Source organism: Pongo abelii, chromosome 10 (assembly GCF_028885655.2).
Source record: "Pongo abelii isolate AG06213 chromosome 10, NHGRI_mPonAbe1-v2.0_pri, whole genome shotgun sequence".
Taxonomy (NCBI): domain Eukaryota; kingdom Metazoa; phylum Chordata; class Mammalia; order Primates; family Hominidae; genus Pongo; species Pongo abelii.
In genome coordinates, this window is record NC_071995.2 from 40,985,549 (window position 1) to 41,003,583 (window position 18,035).

General features: G+C 37.9%; 1 protein-coding gene across 8 annotated transcripts in view; it reads right to left on the reverse strand.

Annotated features, from left to right (window-relative positions):
* Positions 1-18,035, reverse strand: part of ADAMTS20 (ADAM metallopeptidase with thrombospondin type 1 motif 20) — a 209,498-nt gene that overhangs the window by 19,932 nt on the left and 171,531 nt on the right. For all 8 annotated transcript variants that reach the window (XM_054527154.2, XM_054527155.2, XM_054527153.2 and 5 more), the window contains 7 exons: positions 11,375-11,548; positions 11,129-11,299; positions 3,642-3,839; positions 2,798-2,927; positions 2,187-2,281; positions 2,008-2,099; positions 1,329-1,462 (listed from right to left, as the gene is read on the reverse strand). In XM_054527154.2, coding sequence (XP_054383129.1) covers positions 1,329-1,462; positions 2,008-2,099; positions 2,187-2,281; positions 2,798-2,927; positions 3,642-3,839; positions 11,129-11,299; positions 11,375-11,548 — 994 coding nt within the window. The remainder of the gene's footprint in view (positions 1-1,328; positions 1,463-2,007; positions 2,100-2,186; positions 2,282-2,797; positions 2,928-3,641; positions 3,840-11,128; positions 11,300-11,374; positions 11,549-18,035) is intronic.

An 18,035-nucleotide genomic window follows, 5' to 3' on the forward strand; every position in this document is an offset into this window, starting at 1 on the left:
AAGAAAAAACCTTAGTAGTAGTTTCTCATTTTACACATGAGGTAACCAAGGCTTAAAGACATATGCCCAAAGTCACAGAGCTGATAAATAAAGAATTACACCCAGACAGTCTAGAGTTTATTATTGTAACCATAGTAATATAATGCTTCCACATTGTAGTAGATGGTGGATGTTCAGTAAATCATAGCCATCATTATTAATAATAATGGTTCATAATTTTATGACTATAATTTATATATTATGTATTCATGCATATACTGTCTTAATTTTTGGTATTGCTTTCTATGACTTATGCACCATGCTAGGCACTGATGATTCAATGGCAATTGAGATGGAGTCTCTGTTAGTGAAATGCACTTTTTTGCCTCTTCATGTAGATACGTAACTTTCTGGACAGCAGGCTGCATTTGCCCGGTGCATATGAAGTTCTATAAATATGTTTTGACTTGATTGTATTATAAATTACTTTCTAGATAAGCAGTATGATCTATAATCTAAGGTCTATGAGTAGGACTTTGTTTTCCCTAATGCCAGTTACTAACTGTATGAATGGAACAAATTGCTTAACTTCTATATTACTTACAACATTGTGATATGGTGTCTGCCTTAACTAATACAAGAGTGTTAAAAAGGTCAAATGAGATAATGTATGGGAAAATACCTGATAAATTATCATTAGAAACTAATGTAAATGATTACTCTAAACCCTGCAAAAAGCTTCCACAAGTAGACCGAGGATATTAACTTTCTTATCCTTAATGTACCTAAGGATTTTAAGGTAGAGGGTTTTATCTTGGAAGGGCAGTATCTTACTTGTTACTGTCATTACATTTTTATTAAGAGTCCCCAGCTGGGAGCGGTGGCTCATGCCTGTAATCCCAAAACTTTGGGAGGCCAAGGCGAGTGGATCACCTGAGATCAGGAGTTCAAGATCAGCTTGACCAATATGGTGAAACTCCATCTCTACTAAAAATACAAAAAAGTTAGCTGGGCATGGTGGCATGTGCCTGTAATCTCAGCTACTCAGGAGGCTGAGGCAGGAGAATCGCTTGAACCCGGGAAGCAGAGGTTGCAGTAAGCCAAGATCACGCCATTGCACTCCAGCCTGGGCAGTAAGAGTGCAACTCCATCTCAAAAAAAAAAAGCCCCATGGTGCATTTCATTGCAGAGGAAGTATGTAGCTAACTGTTTTTTAAAAAAAAGTAAGTAATTTTTGCACAATGCCAGGTCCTTCTCTGTACCCTGGCTACAACATATACCAACATATTGTTTGACGTTCATAAGCAAATGGAGACTTTTTGATTTTAAAATATAGATTGAGCACTTACTTTTAATTTGCATGGAAGTGAGATCAATTCTTATTTTGCTGAAAACAGTGTATCCAGCAGCTAAGTGTCCATTGTCACATTCACAGTCTTCCCTCCTACTCCCATTAAAAGGACATTGATATGGATTTTTTAGTCTGTAACAACATTGGAATATTTTAGTATTAGATGCAGTTACTAGGCCATAATGTAGACAAACTTTGGGAGTAGAAAAATAAAACACACTCCTGCTCTTCAATATTATAGTGTCAACAAGTTAAACAAGAAAGAAGCAAAAATCACTTAAGGTGAACATACAACATTTTCAATGAAACATTTAAGAAGAGCTTGTAGAAAAATAATTCAACTGCAATTCTTCTAGCTTTTATTGCTGGAATTAGTTTGATTTTATGAAAATGCACATAGTTCTTAAATTCTTCCCTTCTCTATGTCCGACTTCTCACCCACAGTATTCTTAGTCAATCTCTCTGTTAATAGTCAATATTAACAATACATGTTAATATTCAAGGCTTTATTTCTGAACAGGCATTAACAACATCTGGTTTAGGTCCTAACATGTCTACTTGCTCCTACATTATTTGTCTCACATGTAAGCTATTCAAGCATCACTCTGAAGGCTAGAAGTTCCAATTCTCTTGAAGGACCATGAAAATGCTCAGATAGACCAAAACACAACTCGTACCTAAAGCCATACACTTCAGAAAAGTTTTCTTCACCTTGGACCAGTGTTAAATATTCCTTAGGGTTCTCCAAGTACATGTCTGCACAATAAATCTAAAGAAAAAATGTAAACATCTAGAAAAACTTTTTCCAAAGTCAATGATCAATGTTAAAATAAAAAAGGAACTGTTTTCATAATACCTTTATTATTCTTCCCTTAATGTTAAGATAATAGTCACCATCCTTTCTAATGTGGTTTTTCACTTGAATTTCTTTGCAGGTGGTAAATGATTTACCTTCAAAGACAAATTAACACAACTTAACACAGAGCAAATTACAAACACAGCAAGAACTTAATCATAGAAATATTGCTACACTCTGAATATCTGACACTTTGTTTTGTGGAGTGTGCAACTACTACAGATATTTTTTTTTATTATTATTATTATTTTTTGAGACGGAGTCTCGCTCTGTCTCCCAGGCTGGAGTGCAGTGGCACGATCTCGGCTCACTGCTAGCTCCACCTCCCAGGTTCACACCATTCTCCTGCCTCAGCCTCCCGAGTAGCTGGGACTACAGGCGCCCGCCACCGCACCTGGCTAATTTTTTTGGTATTTTTAGTAGAGATGGGGTTTCACTGTGTTAGCCAGGATGGTCCTGATCTCCTGACCTCATGATCCGCCCACCTTGGCCTCCCAAAGTGCTGGGATTACAGGCATGAGCCACCGCACCAGGTCTACAGATATTTATTTTAACTGAAACTTATTAGAAACCCTTAGGTATTAGGTAGATTTTTGAAGTCTACTACTTACAGTCATTGGCATAACATTTCTTTTGAGCACCTGGTTTTAAATGGTTTAAACATAAGTCACTGGACAAACCATGTTTGGTAATGCATTTCACTTGTCTCTTCATTATCCCAATTCCACAAGTCACTGAGCACTGTGAACAGAGTAAAATTTGAAGGCAAACTATATTATGAATCATAAGGCCAGAAAATCCAAGTCTCCTTTTGTTAGACCAGGTATTTCTGGAGCACACTAAGGGTCAGTAGTGGCTAGATCCACAGAAGACACAAAACTGTGCTGGGGGCTGGATAGTCACAGGTGGGAAAAATCCTTAGGCATGAGCCTGAATCTATTATTTCTCAGTTACTGGCTTCTTTTCATTCATTTTGTGCAGTTAGCAACAATACATTGTAAATACTTAATAAACATTAGTCAGTGATGATAATTAAAACTATCTCATTAAGTTATATGCTAAGTTTGCAAAGTGGTATTTACTTGCTTTCTATCAATTAAATTGGAAATAGAATACGATATAAATAACTTTTATTACTCATATATTAGATTTATTTACTTCTTCACTTAACCAATCAATATTTCTTAAGCACTTACTCAAAGTGCAAGCCACTGTGCTAAGTTCTCTAAGGAACAGAAATAAGTATGAGTTATGGTCTCTGCTTTAAGCAAGTTATAGCAAGCATCAAACAAGAGACAAAATATTTATATAAATAACTGGTAATGTGGTTTTTAGACAATAGTGATCTGAGGCAACTCTGAGGATCTAGTTAGACATACATACATACAGATTACCAGATTTCCCACACCTAGAAAGCTTATTCAGAAGTTTTAAAATTCATAATTGTACACTGACCTTGCTCCATTTTCCAACTTTCCAAGTGGCCAAATGCAAACAGCTGTTAATGCATTTGTAAACCTGAGAGGAAGGCAACACAGGGCATTCTTGATAGACTATAGGCTGAAGTCGATGGAGCTTATGTTTCTTAGTAGATGGGATCTTGGTGCAATATGTAATCCTTTGTCTGTAACTAAATCCACAGTTGTTTGCACACTGAAAAATACATAATTACAGGAAAGAAAATGTCATTAACTTTAGCCAGGGCCTAATATTCGTCAGATGCTTAATATATATTATGCTGTGTAATTTCCACAACAATCCTATTTAATTAGCTTCATTTACAGATGAGCAAACATAGGTTCAGACATTAGACAAGTTTCCCAGAGTTGTACCAATAAATGAAAGAAACTCAGATTCAGGCTAGATTTTCTAGCTGTAGTGCCCTTGTGTGTGTGTGTGTGTGTGTGTGTGTGTGTGTGTGTGTGTGTGGTTTCATTACATTACCATGTTAATTGTATGAAACTATATCTCCCAATAGGCACAGCATTGGAGGAATAAAACATTTTGAGGGTCCTTACCAGAAATAAAGGGTATCTATTAGCCTTAAATCACTGGTAACTATATATGTTAGCACACATGTATCTTCATAGATATAATGTAAAGTCTAATAACATTTGACTAAAACAGGTAAGTGATTTAGGTGTAAATTAAAGCCCCAATTCAAAAATGGGCAATTAGATTTCTGCTTTTAGCAAAAGAGGAGTAACAAGGAATAGATTTACCTTCTAACTTTAAACAACCAAAACATCTGAACAAAATATATAAAGCAATGGTTTTTAAGACACTCAACATTAGACAATAAAGAATAGTATAATCCATGACAGATGAGAAACAAAGTGACACTATAAAATCATTCTGGCCTACTGCTTTGAAAAACTTTCCAGATCTTGGCACAGCGAAAGGAAGACAGCAGAGCTCTGACCAGCAGTGTGTACATACCTGTGAGGACACCAACCAAAGTGAGGCAATTAACCAAACAAAAGGCTTAGAATTTGCTTTTTCTAATGATCACACAGAACCAAATATAGTGCCTATTCCCTCCAGCTAGACTGGAAAATTTAAATACATGAGGAAATAGGTAAAGTACTCAAAAGGTTCTTGCCACAGTAGAGAGGAACAGTTAACCCTAGATTAAACAATATACTGATCTGCCTACCAAATCTTAAGTGCAAGGCAAGAGAGGGTCAAACTGCTCTCCAACAAAATAAATGCAACCCATAACAAAACTCAAAATATATGTATAGGAATAAAAAATATCTAGTCACCAAAAAGGTAAAATTCATGGCTGACATGCAACAGAAAATTAATTGGCATGCAAAGAACCTGGAAAATAAGACTTATAATGAAGAAAAAACCCCTCTATCAAAACATCCCTAGAGGGGTGACATCTGTGAAAATGGAAGAGTAAGGACATCTAAAAATTCTCTCTTCTATAACAGCAGCAACCAAATAGGCAAAATTTGCCAGATCAGTTTTTTCAGAACTCTAGAAACTGACCAAAGACTTGCAGCAATCCAGAAGGCATTTATTCAATAAACATGGCTAACTCTTGGTAAAAAGAGCAAGGTTTGTGATGGTTTAATTTCCCCTATTTCCATTCTCTTCTTTCTAGCTCCATGGTAACCTTCAAAATCAACAGCCCAGTGATTATGGTGAAACCAGAATTCTGGCAGCCACTGGAGGGGAGCAGAACAGGCTTGGATATCATTGAAAGCCTCATCCCCAGAGAATTGTCATTATTTGAACTGTTTAGTGGTTTTCTGGAAGACCCCACTTGCAAGAGACTTGGTCAGTGCTAAAAATCTAGGGACATTTGTTGCGCTCAATTAAAAACCATTGTTTAACTTTGCAGTTTCCAGGATGCTGAATAACAGTTGGAGCAATAACAAGCTAGCTAAAAAGGTTTAAAAGGAAAAGCTAGAGAATAAGATGTCCATCAGAGCTTTGAAAAGCTCCAATGTATTAATGGGATATAGATGGCCGTGAACATGCATCAGATTGTACACATGCCCAAGTCTGTCCACAAGCTCAGGAAGCATCTGAGGAGGGCCTGCAGCCTCTCTTCCAGCTGACCTCAAGGCTTTAAACAATTGCCCTGGCCAGAACTTCCAACACTATGTTGAATAGGAGTGGTGAGAGAGGGCATCCCTGTCTTGTGCCAGTTTTCAAAGGGAATGCTTCCAGTTTGGGCCCATTCAGTATGATATTGGCTGTGGGTTTGTCATAAATAGCTCTTATTATTTTGAGATACGTCCCATCAATACCTAATTTATTGAGAGTTTTTAGCATGAAGGGTTGATGAATTTTGTCAAAGGCCTTTTCTGCATCTATTGAGATAATCATGTGGTTTTTGTCTTTGGTTCTGTTTATATGCTGGATTACATTTATTGATTTGTATATGTGAACCAGTCTTGCATCCCAGGGATGAAGCCCACTTGATCATAGTAGATAAGCTTTTTGATGTGCTACTGGATTCGGTTTGCCAGTATTTTATTGAGGATTTTTGCATCAATGTTCATCAAGGATATTGGTCTAAAATTCTCTTTTTTGGTTGTGTCTCTGCCCGGCTTTGGTATCAGGATGATGCTGGCCTCATAAAATGAGTTAGGGAGGATTCCCTCTTTTTCTATTGATTGGAATAGTTTCAGAAGGAATGGTACCAGTTCCTCTTTGTACCTCTGGTAGAATTCAGCTGTGAATCCATCTGGTCTTGGACTCTTTTTGGTTGGTAAGCTATTGATTATTGCCACAATTTCAGATCCTGTTATTGGTCTATTCAGAGATTCAACTTCTTCCTGGTTTAGTCTTGGGAGAGTGTATGGTCGAAGAATTTATCCATTTCTTCTAGATTTTGCACACGTATGTTTATTGCGGCACTATTCACAATAGCAAAGACTTGGAACCAACCCAAATGTCCAACAATGATAGACTGGATTAAGAAAATGTGGCACATATACACCATGGAATACTATGCAGCCATAAAAAATGATGAGTTCATGTCCTTTGTAGGGACATGGATGAAATTGGAAATCATCATTCTCAGTAAACTATTGCAAGGACAAAAAACCAAACACTGCATGTTCTCACTCATAGATGGGAATTGAACAATTAGAACACATGGACACAGGAAGGGGAACATCACACTCTGGGGACAGTTGTGGGGTGGGGGGAGGGGGGAGGGATAGCATTAGGAGATATACCTAATGCTAAATGACGAGTTAATGGGTGCAGCACACCAGCATGGGACATGTATACATATGTAACTAACCTGCACATTGTGCACATATATCCTAAAACTTAAAGTATAATAAAAAAAAAAAGAAAGAAAGAAAGAAAAAAGGCTCTACACAAGCAGAAAGTTAAGATTAAGGAACAGTTGTCAACAACCTGATGAGTGTTGAAGGCCACACGCTACTCCCAACCCCCCCAATACATAGTACCTTGGCAAAGGCTAGGGAACCAAAATTATTGGTTCCAGATATTAAGGAAATTACTGTCTAGTCATAGCTGACAATTAAACTAAGTGAGCAGAGACTTCAGTGGCCATGTATGACAAAGAATACAGACTTAACAGTTAGTTCAGAAAAGTCACTAAAGAAACAAACAACAACAAACAGTAGCAACAACAAAACCTGGGGAGGAGGAAGAATCTGAATAGACTTATCACAAGTAAAGAGATTAAATTTGTAATCAAAACAGTTCACACAGGAAAAGTCCAGGACCAAATGCTTAAAGAAGAATTAGCACCAAGCCTGCCAAAACTCTTCCACAAGATAGAATAAAAAGGAGCACTGCCTAACTCATCCTATGAAGCCAGTATTTCCCAAATCCAGACAGACATTACAAAAAAAAAACTATAGACCAGTAGTTCTTAAGAATATAGATATAAAGTTCTACAACAAAACACTAGCAAAACAATTCCAGCAACACATAAAAAGGATTATACACCATGACGAAGTAAGATTTGTCCCAGGAATGCAAGGTTATTGTAATATATGAAAGTCAATCTATGTAATACACCATACTAATAGAAGAATGGACAAAAAATATAATAATTTCAGTAGATGCAGATGAAACATTTGACAAAATCTAACACACTTTCATAATATAAACACGAAGCAAACTAGGACTAGAAGGGTACTTCTTCAATCTGATAAAGGGAATCTACAGAAAATCCATAGTTAGCATACTTAATTAGGAAAACTAAAAGTTTTCCTACAGAGAGCAGGAACAAGACTGAAATGTCTATTTTTACCACTTCTATTTAACATTATTCTGGAATTTCTAGATAGGGAAATTGGACAAGGAAAAGGAACAAAAGGCATCCATCTTTAAAGAAAGAAGTAAAACTATATTTCTAGATGAGATGATATTGTAAGTAGAAAATCCCATTTAATCCACACACTAAATAATTAAATCCCCTCCAAAATTTTCAATATACAAAAAACAATTCTATTTCTATACACTAGCAATGAATAATCAGAAAAATGAAACTAATAGAACAATTCCATTTACAGAATATAAAAAATACTCAGGAATAAATTAAAAGAAGTGCAAGATTTGTACACTATAAGACATACTTGAAATAAGTTGAAACCTAAATTAATGGAAATTCATTCCACATTTGTAGATAAGAAGACAATATTATTAAGATAATAATATCTACCAAATTGAACAAGAGTCATTGTAACCTCTAACAAAATCTCAGCTGGCTCTTACACAGAACTTGACAAACTGGTCCTAAAATTCACATGGAAATGTAAGAGACTCAGAATAGCCCAGTAATCTTAAAGAGGAAGGAAAAAAGTTGGTTCATTCATACTTCCTGACTTCAAAACTTACTATAAAATTACAGTCATCAAGACTACATGGTAATAATATATTGATAGGCATATAGATCAAGAAACTAGAATTGAGAGTTCAGAAATAAACCAATACATTTATGGTCAATTGTCAATTGATTTTTGACAAGGATGTCAAGCTAATTCAATGGGGGAAAGAATAATCTTTTCATGCAGAAGGATGAAATTAGACCCCTACCTCACATCACACACAAAAATTAACTCAAAGTGTATCAAACTCCTAATTGTCTGAGCTAGAGTTATAAAAGTCTACAAAGAAAACATAGATATATATCTTTGTGACCATGAAGTAAGCAATAGTTTCTTAGATATGATACTTAAAGCCAAAGAACTAAAACAAAAAACAAAATAAATTTCACTTCAGCAAAGCATACTATTAAGAAAGAGAAAAGATAACCCACAGAATTGGAGAAAATATTTGCAAATCATCTAACTGATAAAAGTTGGTACCCAGAATATATAAATAATTTACAACTCACCCAGTGAAAAAATGAGCAGCCAGGCATGGTAGCTTATGCTATAGTCCCAGCACTTTTGGAGGCCCAGGAGGGCCCCTTGAGCCCAGGGGTAAGAAACCAGCTTGGGCCACACAGGGAAACCCCATCTCTACGAAAAAAAAAAAAAAGTCAGAAATGGTGGCACATGGCTATAGTCCCAGCTACTCAGCAAGTTTAGGTGGGAGGATTGCTTGAGCCTAGGAGGTCAAGACTTCAGTGAGCTGTAATTATACCACTGCACTCCAGCTTGGGCAACAGAACAAGACTGCATCTCAAAAAAAAAAAAAAAAAAAAGAAAAAGAAGAAAAAAAAAAAAGATGGGCAGAAGATTTGAATAGACATTTATCTAAAGACATACAAATACCTAAAACACACACAAAAAGATACCCAACATTATTAGTCATTAGAGAAATGCAACTTAAACATAAAATAGATACCATTTCATACATACTAGGAAGGTTATGTTAAAAAAAAAAAGATGAATTATAACAAGTGCTGATGATGACTGATGATGATATGGAGAGAGAAATAGGAACCTTTATACATTGTTGATAGGAAAGAAAAATGGTGTGGCCACTGTGGAAAACAGTTTGGCAGTTCCTCAAAATATTAAATAGAGTTATGATACCCAGCTATTCTATTCCTAGGTATATGCCCAAGAAAATTGAAAACATACGTCCACACAAAAACTTGTATGCAAATGTTCCTAACAGCATTATTGAAACGTCAAAATTGGAATCAATCCAAAAGTCCATCAACTGACAAATAAATAGACAAAATATAGTATATTCCTACAATGGAATATTATTTATCATAAAAAGGAATGAAGCATTGATGTATGATAAAACTTGTATAAAGTTTTAAAATATCATGCTAAGTGAAAGAAGCTAGACATAAAAGACCACATATGGTATGATTTCATTTATACCAAATGTGCAGAACAGGCAAATCCACAGATACGGAAAGCAGATTAGTGGTTGTCTGAGACTAGGAGAAAATGTGAGAATAAGGAATTACTACTTATGGGTGCAGAGATTTTTTTGAGAGTGATAAAAAGGCCTGGGATTAGATCATGGTGATGCTTGCACATACAGGTGATTATACTAAAGTTCGCTAAATTATAAACCTGCGCATAGATGTTAGAATTAGATGTCCAGGAGAAGATGTTAAAAAGATAATTTAAAAAAAAAACTTCAAGAAAAAATAAAATAAAAATTATAAAACTTTACCGACAAAAATAAAAGTAACTATGTTTCATATGTTCCAAATGTTAAGTAGAGATATGGAAGATATAAAAAAGCTGAAATTAAACCTCTAAAGATGAAGATGATAATGGCTTAGATAAAAAACAGACTGGATGGGGATCAGACACCAGAAAGAAAAGAAAAGCAAATGTAAAGACATCCATATAGTGGAATATTATTCAACAATAAAAGAAAAAACTATTGATACGTAATACAACCTGATTGAATCTCAAAATACTTACATTACAGCAGACAAAAAAAAGTACATACTGTATGATCCACCTATATAAAACTCTAGAAAATGCAAACAAGTATAGTGATGGATCACTAATATAGAAAACAGGTGAGGTCACTTATTGGGTGGGGAGGGAAAAGAGAGAGTGGAAAGAGATTATAAAGCAGCACAAGGAAACTTGGGAGTGATGGAGATGCTCTTTACTTTGAAAATGGTACTGGTTTTATGGCTGTGTACATGTGTTAAAACTTATTAAGCTATATATTTTGAATATATGTAGTTTATGGTTCATCAATTACACCTCAATAAAGCCATTTCTAAAAAGTGGACAACTGTACAGGGCCAGTTTGCCAAATTGTTTCTGGTGGTTGGTTTCACAGTTGGCACCTACTGACACTTGAGACTTGAACTAGAGTTTAACACATATGTCACTATTACTCTATTTGCACCATCCAACTGTCAGTGGTCTCATTCCTTAGATTGATATGCATACCATCATCTGCCCTCATATTCAAATTTTATACCCAGTTTCAGCTGTGTCAAATTGTAGATCCAGCTGTTTTATCAAGGAGCAAAAATTCTCAACTTCCTTTCTTTACCTTACCTGGGATGAGTCTGCTGTTACCACAATATAATTGCAAGGAGGGTTCCTGCAATTCTTGGATGTAAGAGATATGGTTGAAGAATTATAGACTATTTCATTCACTTGTCTGATTTGGTTATCTGTGCACTCCATTCGTTGACGTGAATCTTTTCTCTCACATGATGTTGAACACTAGAAATGCAATAACCAAATGAATAACACATTCTTATATGCAGTGTCTTTGAAAATTTATTTGTTGATACTCACATTCAGCCTCTCTCTTTCCATCCCCTTGTGCTGCACACAGTCCTGACGCCAACATCGCCTCTGAGAACAAGGTCGGGTGGACTGATCACACATTTCTTCAACCACCTGACCAACACCTTTCAGTCTGCAGTATACATCCCTCTGCTGAACTCCAGAGCCACAGGTCACAGAGCACTACAAAGGAGTCCAGTTGATTTGAACAATTAGCTAAGAAATACCAAATTATATAAAAATAGCCAATGGAGCCATTACATATAATTTATTTTAAATACTGCCTGGTATTAAAACATGAATTAGATAAAAAATACATACAATAAGTATTTTTACCATTATCTCTGTAAATGTATATTTTCTCTGTTTGGCATAAGGCACTTCAAGCTTTACAGAAACTCTGACAAGCGAATCAAGTTATAGTAGACAGCATCTCAATCAATGACTCTATCTTCTGACTTAAATGAGTATAATGTCTATAAAAATTACCACACAATTAATCATGAATTATTCCACAACATTGCTTTTAAATGTCAATTAAATTCTTAGACTATACTCATTATCTCCCTCAAAGAAACAATAATTTCCAAGATTGTGTTATATTCATCTTTTTATCTACAGTACCTACTATAGTTTGTACCTGTTATGGAATCTAAATACTTGCTAATTTTCTTTAATACTTTAAGTTCTGGGATACATGTGCAGAACATGCAGGTTTGTTACATAGGTATACATGTGCCGTGGTGGTTTGCTGCAACCATAAACCTGTCATCTGCATTAGGTATTTCTCCTAATGCAATGCCTCGCCTTCTCCCCAAACCCCCTCGACAGGCCCCAGTGTGTGATATTCCCCTCCATGTGTCCATGTGTTCTCATTGTTCAACTCCCACTTATGAGTGAGAACATGCAGTGTTTGGTTTTCTGTTCCTGTGTTAGTTTCCTGAGAATGATGGTTTTCAGCTTCATCCATGTCCCTGCAAAGGACATGAACTCATGCTTTTTATGGCTGCATAGTATTCCATGGTGTATATGTGCCACATTTTCTTTATCCAGTCTATCATTGATGGGCATTTGAGTTGGTTTCAAGTCTTTGCTATTGTGAATAGTGCTGCAATAAACATACATGTGCATGTGTCTTTATAAAAGAATGATTTATAATCCTTTGGGTATATACACAGTAATGGGATTGCTGGGTCAAATGGTATTTCTGTTTCTACATCCTTGAGGAATTGCCACACTGTCTTCCACAATGGTTGAACTAATTTACTCTCCCACCAACAGTGTAAAAGCATTCCTATTTCTCCACATCCTCTCCAGCATCTGTTGTTTCCTGACTTTTTAATGATCACCATTCTAACTGGCATGAGATGGTATCTCATTGTGGTTTTGATTTACATTTCTCTAACGACCAGTGATGATGAGCCTTTTTTCATATGTTTTTTGGCCCCATAAATGTCTTCTTTTGAAAAGGGTCTGTTCATATCCTTCACCCGCTTTTTAATGGGGTTGTTTTTTTCTTGTAAATTTAAGTTCTTTGTAGATTCTGGATATTAGCGCTTTGTCACATGGATAGATTGCAAAAATTTTCTCCCATTCTGTAAATTGCCTGTTCACGCTGATGATAGTTTCTTTTGCTGTCCAGAAGCTCTTTAGCTTAATTAGATCCCATTTGTCAATTTTGGCTTTTGTTGCCATTGCTTTTGGTGTTCTAGTCATGAAGTCTTTGCCCATGCCTATGTCCTGAATGGTATTTCCTAGGTTTTCTTTTAGAGATGTTATGGTTTTAGATCTCATGTTTAAGTCTTTAATCCATCTTGAGTTAATTTTTGTATAAGGTGTAAGGAGGGGGTCCAGTTTCAGTTTTCTGCATATGGCTATCCAGTTTTCCCAACACTATTTATTAAATATGGAATCCTTTCCCCATTGCTTGTTTTTTTTAAAGATTTTGTCAAAGATCTGATGGTTGTAGATTTGTGGTGTTATTTCTGAGGCTTCTGTTCTGTTTCATTGGCTATTAATTACTGCATCAATTTCGGAATTTGTTATTGGTCTATTCAGAGATTTGACTTCTTCCTGGTTTAGTCTTGGAGGGTGTATGCGTCCAGGAATTTATTCATTTCTTCGAGATTTTCTAATTTATTTGCAAAGAGGTGTTTATAGTATTCTTCGATGGTAGTTTGTATTTCTGTGGGATCAGTGGTGATATCTCCTTTATCATTTTTATTGTGTCTATTTGATTCTTCTCTCTTTTCTCCTCTATTAGTCTGGCTAGCAGTCTACCTATTTTGTTAATCTTTTAAAAAAAACACATCCTGGAATCATTGATTTTTTGAAGGGTTTTTCGTGTCTCTATCTCCTTTGGTTCTGCTCTGATCTTAGTTATTTCTTGTCTTCTGCCAGGTTTTGAATGTGTTTGCTCTTGCTTCTCTAGTTCTCCTTTGCTTATGAAGCTTAGTTTGGCTGGATATGAAATTCTGGGTTGAAAATTCTTTTCTTTAAGAATGTTGACTATCGGCCCCCACTCTCTTCTGGCTTATAGGGTTTCTGCAGAGAGATCTGCTGTTAGTCTAATGGGCTTCCCTTTGTGGGCAATCAGACCATTCTCTCTGGCTGTCCTTAACATTTATTCCTTCATTTCAACCTTGGTGAATCTGTCAATTATGTGTCTTGGGGTTGCTCTTCTCCAGGACTATCTTTGTAGTGTTTTCTATATTTCCTGAATTTGAATGTTGGCCTGTCTTACTAGGTTGGGGACATTCTCCTGAATAATATACTGAAGAGTGCTTTCCAACTTGGTTCCATTCTCCCTGTCACTTTCAGGTATACCAATCAAACATAGGTTTGGTCTTTTCACATTGTCCCACATTTCTCGGAGGCTTTGTTCACTCCTTTTCATTCTTTTATCTCTAATCTTGTCTTCACACTTTATTTCATTAAGTTGATCTTCAATCTCCGATATCCTTTCTTCCGCTTCATTGATTCAGCTATTGATACTTGTGTATGCTTCACGAAGTTCTCGTGCTGTGTTTTTCAGCTCCATCAGGTCATTTATGTTCTTCTCTACACTGGTTATTCTAGTTAGTAATTCCCCTAACCTTTTCTCAAGGTTCTTGGCTTCCTTGCACTGTGTTAGAACATGCTCCTTTAGCTCAGAGGAGTTTGTTATTACCCACCTTCTGAAGCCTACTTCTGTCAAATCGCCAAACTCATTCTCTGTCCAGTTTTGTTCCTTTGCTGGCGAGGAGTTGTGATTCTCTGCAGAAGAAGAGGCATTCTGGTTTTTGGAATTTTCAGCCTTTTTGTGCTGGTTTTTCCTTATCTTTGTGGATTTAGCTACCTTTGGTCTTTCATGTTGGTGACCGTTGGATGAGGTTTTGGCATGGACGTCCTTTTGTTGATGTTCATGCCATTGCTTTCTGTTTGTTAATTTTCCTTCCAACAGTCAGGCCCCTTTGTTGCAGGTCTGCTGGAGTTTGCTGGAGGTCCATGCCAGATCCTGCTTCCCTGGGTGTCACCAGCAGAGGCTGCAGAACAGCAAAAATTGCTGCCTTTTCCATCCTCTGGAAGTTTTGTCCCAGAGGGGCACCCATCAGATGCCAGCTGGAGCTCTCCTGTATAAGGTGTCTGTTGACCCCTGCTGGGAGGTGTCTCCCAGTCAGGAGGCACAGAGGTCAGGGACCCACATGAGGAGGCATTCTCTCCCTTAGCAAAGCTCGAATGCTGTGCTGGGAGATCCAATGCTCTCTTCAGAGCCGGCAGGCAGGAACATTTAAGTCTGCTGAAGCTGCGCCCACAGTTGCCCCTTCCACCAGGTGCTCTGTCTCAGGGAGATGGGAGTTTAATCTATAAGCTCCTGAATGGGGCTGCTGTCTTTCTTTCAGAGATACCCTGCCCAGAGCAGAGGAATCTAGAGAGGCAGCTTGGCTAGAGTGGCAAAGCTGCAAGCTAGAGTTGTGGAGGGCTGCACCCAATTTGAAAAAATGATTTGTGGTGGGCTCCATCCTATTTGAACTTCCCTGTGGCTTTGTTTACACTGTGAGAGGAAAACTGTCTGTGAAGTCTCAGTAATGGCTGATGCCCCTCCCCCCACCAAGTTCCAGCATCCCAGGTTGACATCAGACTGCTGTGCTGGCAGCAAGAATTTCAAGCCAGTGGATCTTAGCTTGCTGGACTCCATGGGGTGGGATCTGCTGAGCTAGATCATATGGCTCTCTGGCTTCAGCCTCCTTTCCATGGGAGTGAACAATTCTGTCTTGCTGGCATTCCGGGTGCCACGTACAAAAAAAAAACCTCCCGCAGCTAGCTTGGTGTCTACCCAAACAGCCACCCAGTTTTGTGCTTGAAATCCAGGGCCCTGGTGGTGTAGGCACCTGAAGGAATCTTCTGGTCTGTGGGTTGCAAAGACCAGGGGAAAAGCATAGTATCCGGGCCGGATAGCACCGTCCCTCAAGGCACAGTCCCTCACAGCTTCCCTTGGCTAGTGGAGGGAGTTCCCCAACCCCCTGTGCTTCCCAGGTGAGGCAACACCCCATCCTGCCTGCTTCTGTTCACCCTCCGTGGGCTGCACCCACTGTCTAACCAGTCCCAGTGAGATGAACTGGGTACCTCAGTTGGAGATGCAGAAATCACCTGCCTTCTGCATTGCTCTCACTGGAAGCCGCAGACAGGAACCGTTCCTATTTGGCCATCTTGGCGAATTTGTTGATTCATGATTATATTTCAATGGATAGGAGTTTTGGAAAGCTGGTTGTGTAAATTGTAAACTTAGACAACCTTGTCCAAGTTTTGTTTTTCTTACGTGTACAATTTTGTGTTATTTGTGAAATGTCACAGAACACTTTCCATACATTTATTCCTGTCAACAGCTCTATAAAAGCGGTACTATGGCTGAGGACACTGGGACTCAGAGAGGTTAAAGTCCCTTGCCTGAGGTGCTGCCTATAGTTAGTGATTGTCTTAGTCTGTTCAGGCTGCTATAACAAAATACCATAAACAGAATGTCTCACACACCAGAAATTTATTTCCCACAATTTTGGAGGCTGGAATTTCAAGATCAAAGTGCTGGAAGATTCTACATCCAGTGAGAATCCACTTTCTGGTTCCTACAGGGCACCCTCTCACTGTGTTCTCATATGGAGGAAGGGATGAGCTAGCTTTCTGGGGTGTCCTTTATAAGGGACTAGAAAAGGCCCCACCTCCTAATATCATCACCTTGGGGGATAGAACTTCATCATATAAATTTTGAAGGAACACAATCATTCAGATCATCCCATTCTTTCCCTGCCCCACTCCTCAAATTCGTGTCCTTCTCACATGAAAAATATATTCATTCCATCTCAATAACACCAAAGTCTTAGGTCATTCTAGCATCAATTCAAAAGTCTATAAAGTCCAGACTCTCATCTCAGTATCATCTCAATCAGATATGAGTGAGATTCAAGGTATAATTGATTCATCCTGAGGCAAATATCTCTTCAGCTGTGAACCTGTGAAATCAAGAAAGTTATGTGCTTACACAACACAATACTGGTACAGGCAAGCCATAGGATAGACATTCTCATTCCAAAAAAGAAAAGTAGAAAAGAAGAAAAGGGTAATAGGACTTGAGTAAGTCAAAAACCCAGCAGAGCCAACAACAGTAAATCTTAAGTCTTGAGAATAATCTTTGATGCAATGTTCCACCTTCTGGACACACTGGGGCAGGGATTGGGTCCTCAAGGCTCTAGGTGGCATTGCCCCATGGCTTTGTTGGATTCAGCCCATGCCACAGTTCTCATGGATTGTAGTTTGGTGCCTATGGCCCTTCCAGACTGAAGTTGCATGCCAGTGGCTATAGTGGTCTGGGGTCATGGGGGCAGCTCTGATGCCATGGCATCACCTTAGTGGGGACAATTAAGCCAGGTTTTTTTTTTTTTTTGCCACTTTAGAACAAGGATGGACTTTCCTCCACTGTCCAGTAACATGATAACATGTTATGATTTCCATCTGAGACCTCATGACCTTTACCGTACATATTTCCATGAACATAGCTCTGCTCTTGAAATGGCCCTCTTCCTTGCTCATGTGCCCAAGTCTGTAGGCAGCTCTATCCTTTGAAATTTAGGCCGAAGTAGCCACACAAGCATGACTCATTTACTCTGTGTGTCAGTGGAGATGGTCCCACTTGGACACTGCTAATGTTTATCACCTGTGAACTCTGGAGGGATGGCCATCATAGCCATTGCTGTACTTGGGACCACTGGAGATACACCTGGGGTAGTTAAGGATTGCTGTGCCAGAATGTGGGAAGCAGAGCCCATAATGTGGGGTGGCACCAAACCAATGCAGCCCTGTTCTGTCCTTAGGCCATTGCACTCTGGGCCTGTGCAATCCCTGAGGAGCTTCAAAATGCTGTTGGGAGGCCATCCTTCCATTGTCTTAGACAATATATTATGGCATCTGTTTAGATAGCTGTCTAATCTCCCTATTGTACTGATAAACAGCTCATAGCTTAGATTGAAATGGCTGATTCAAACTAATCAAACTAATCTCCTTATCAAATTCAGCCACACCTTTTGTATTCTCTCCTGAACAAACTTTCTCATTTTTTCAAATATAAATAGGCTGAGAATTTTCCAAAATGTTAAGTTCTGCTTTCCTTTTTATTAACAACTCCATCTTTGTATCATTT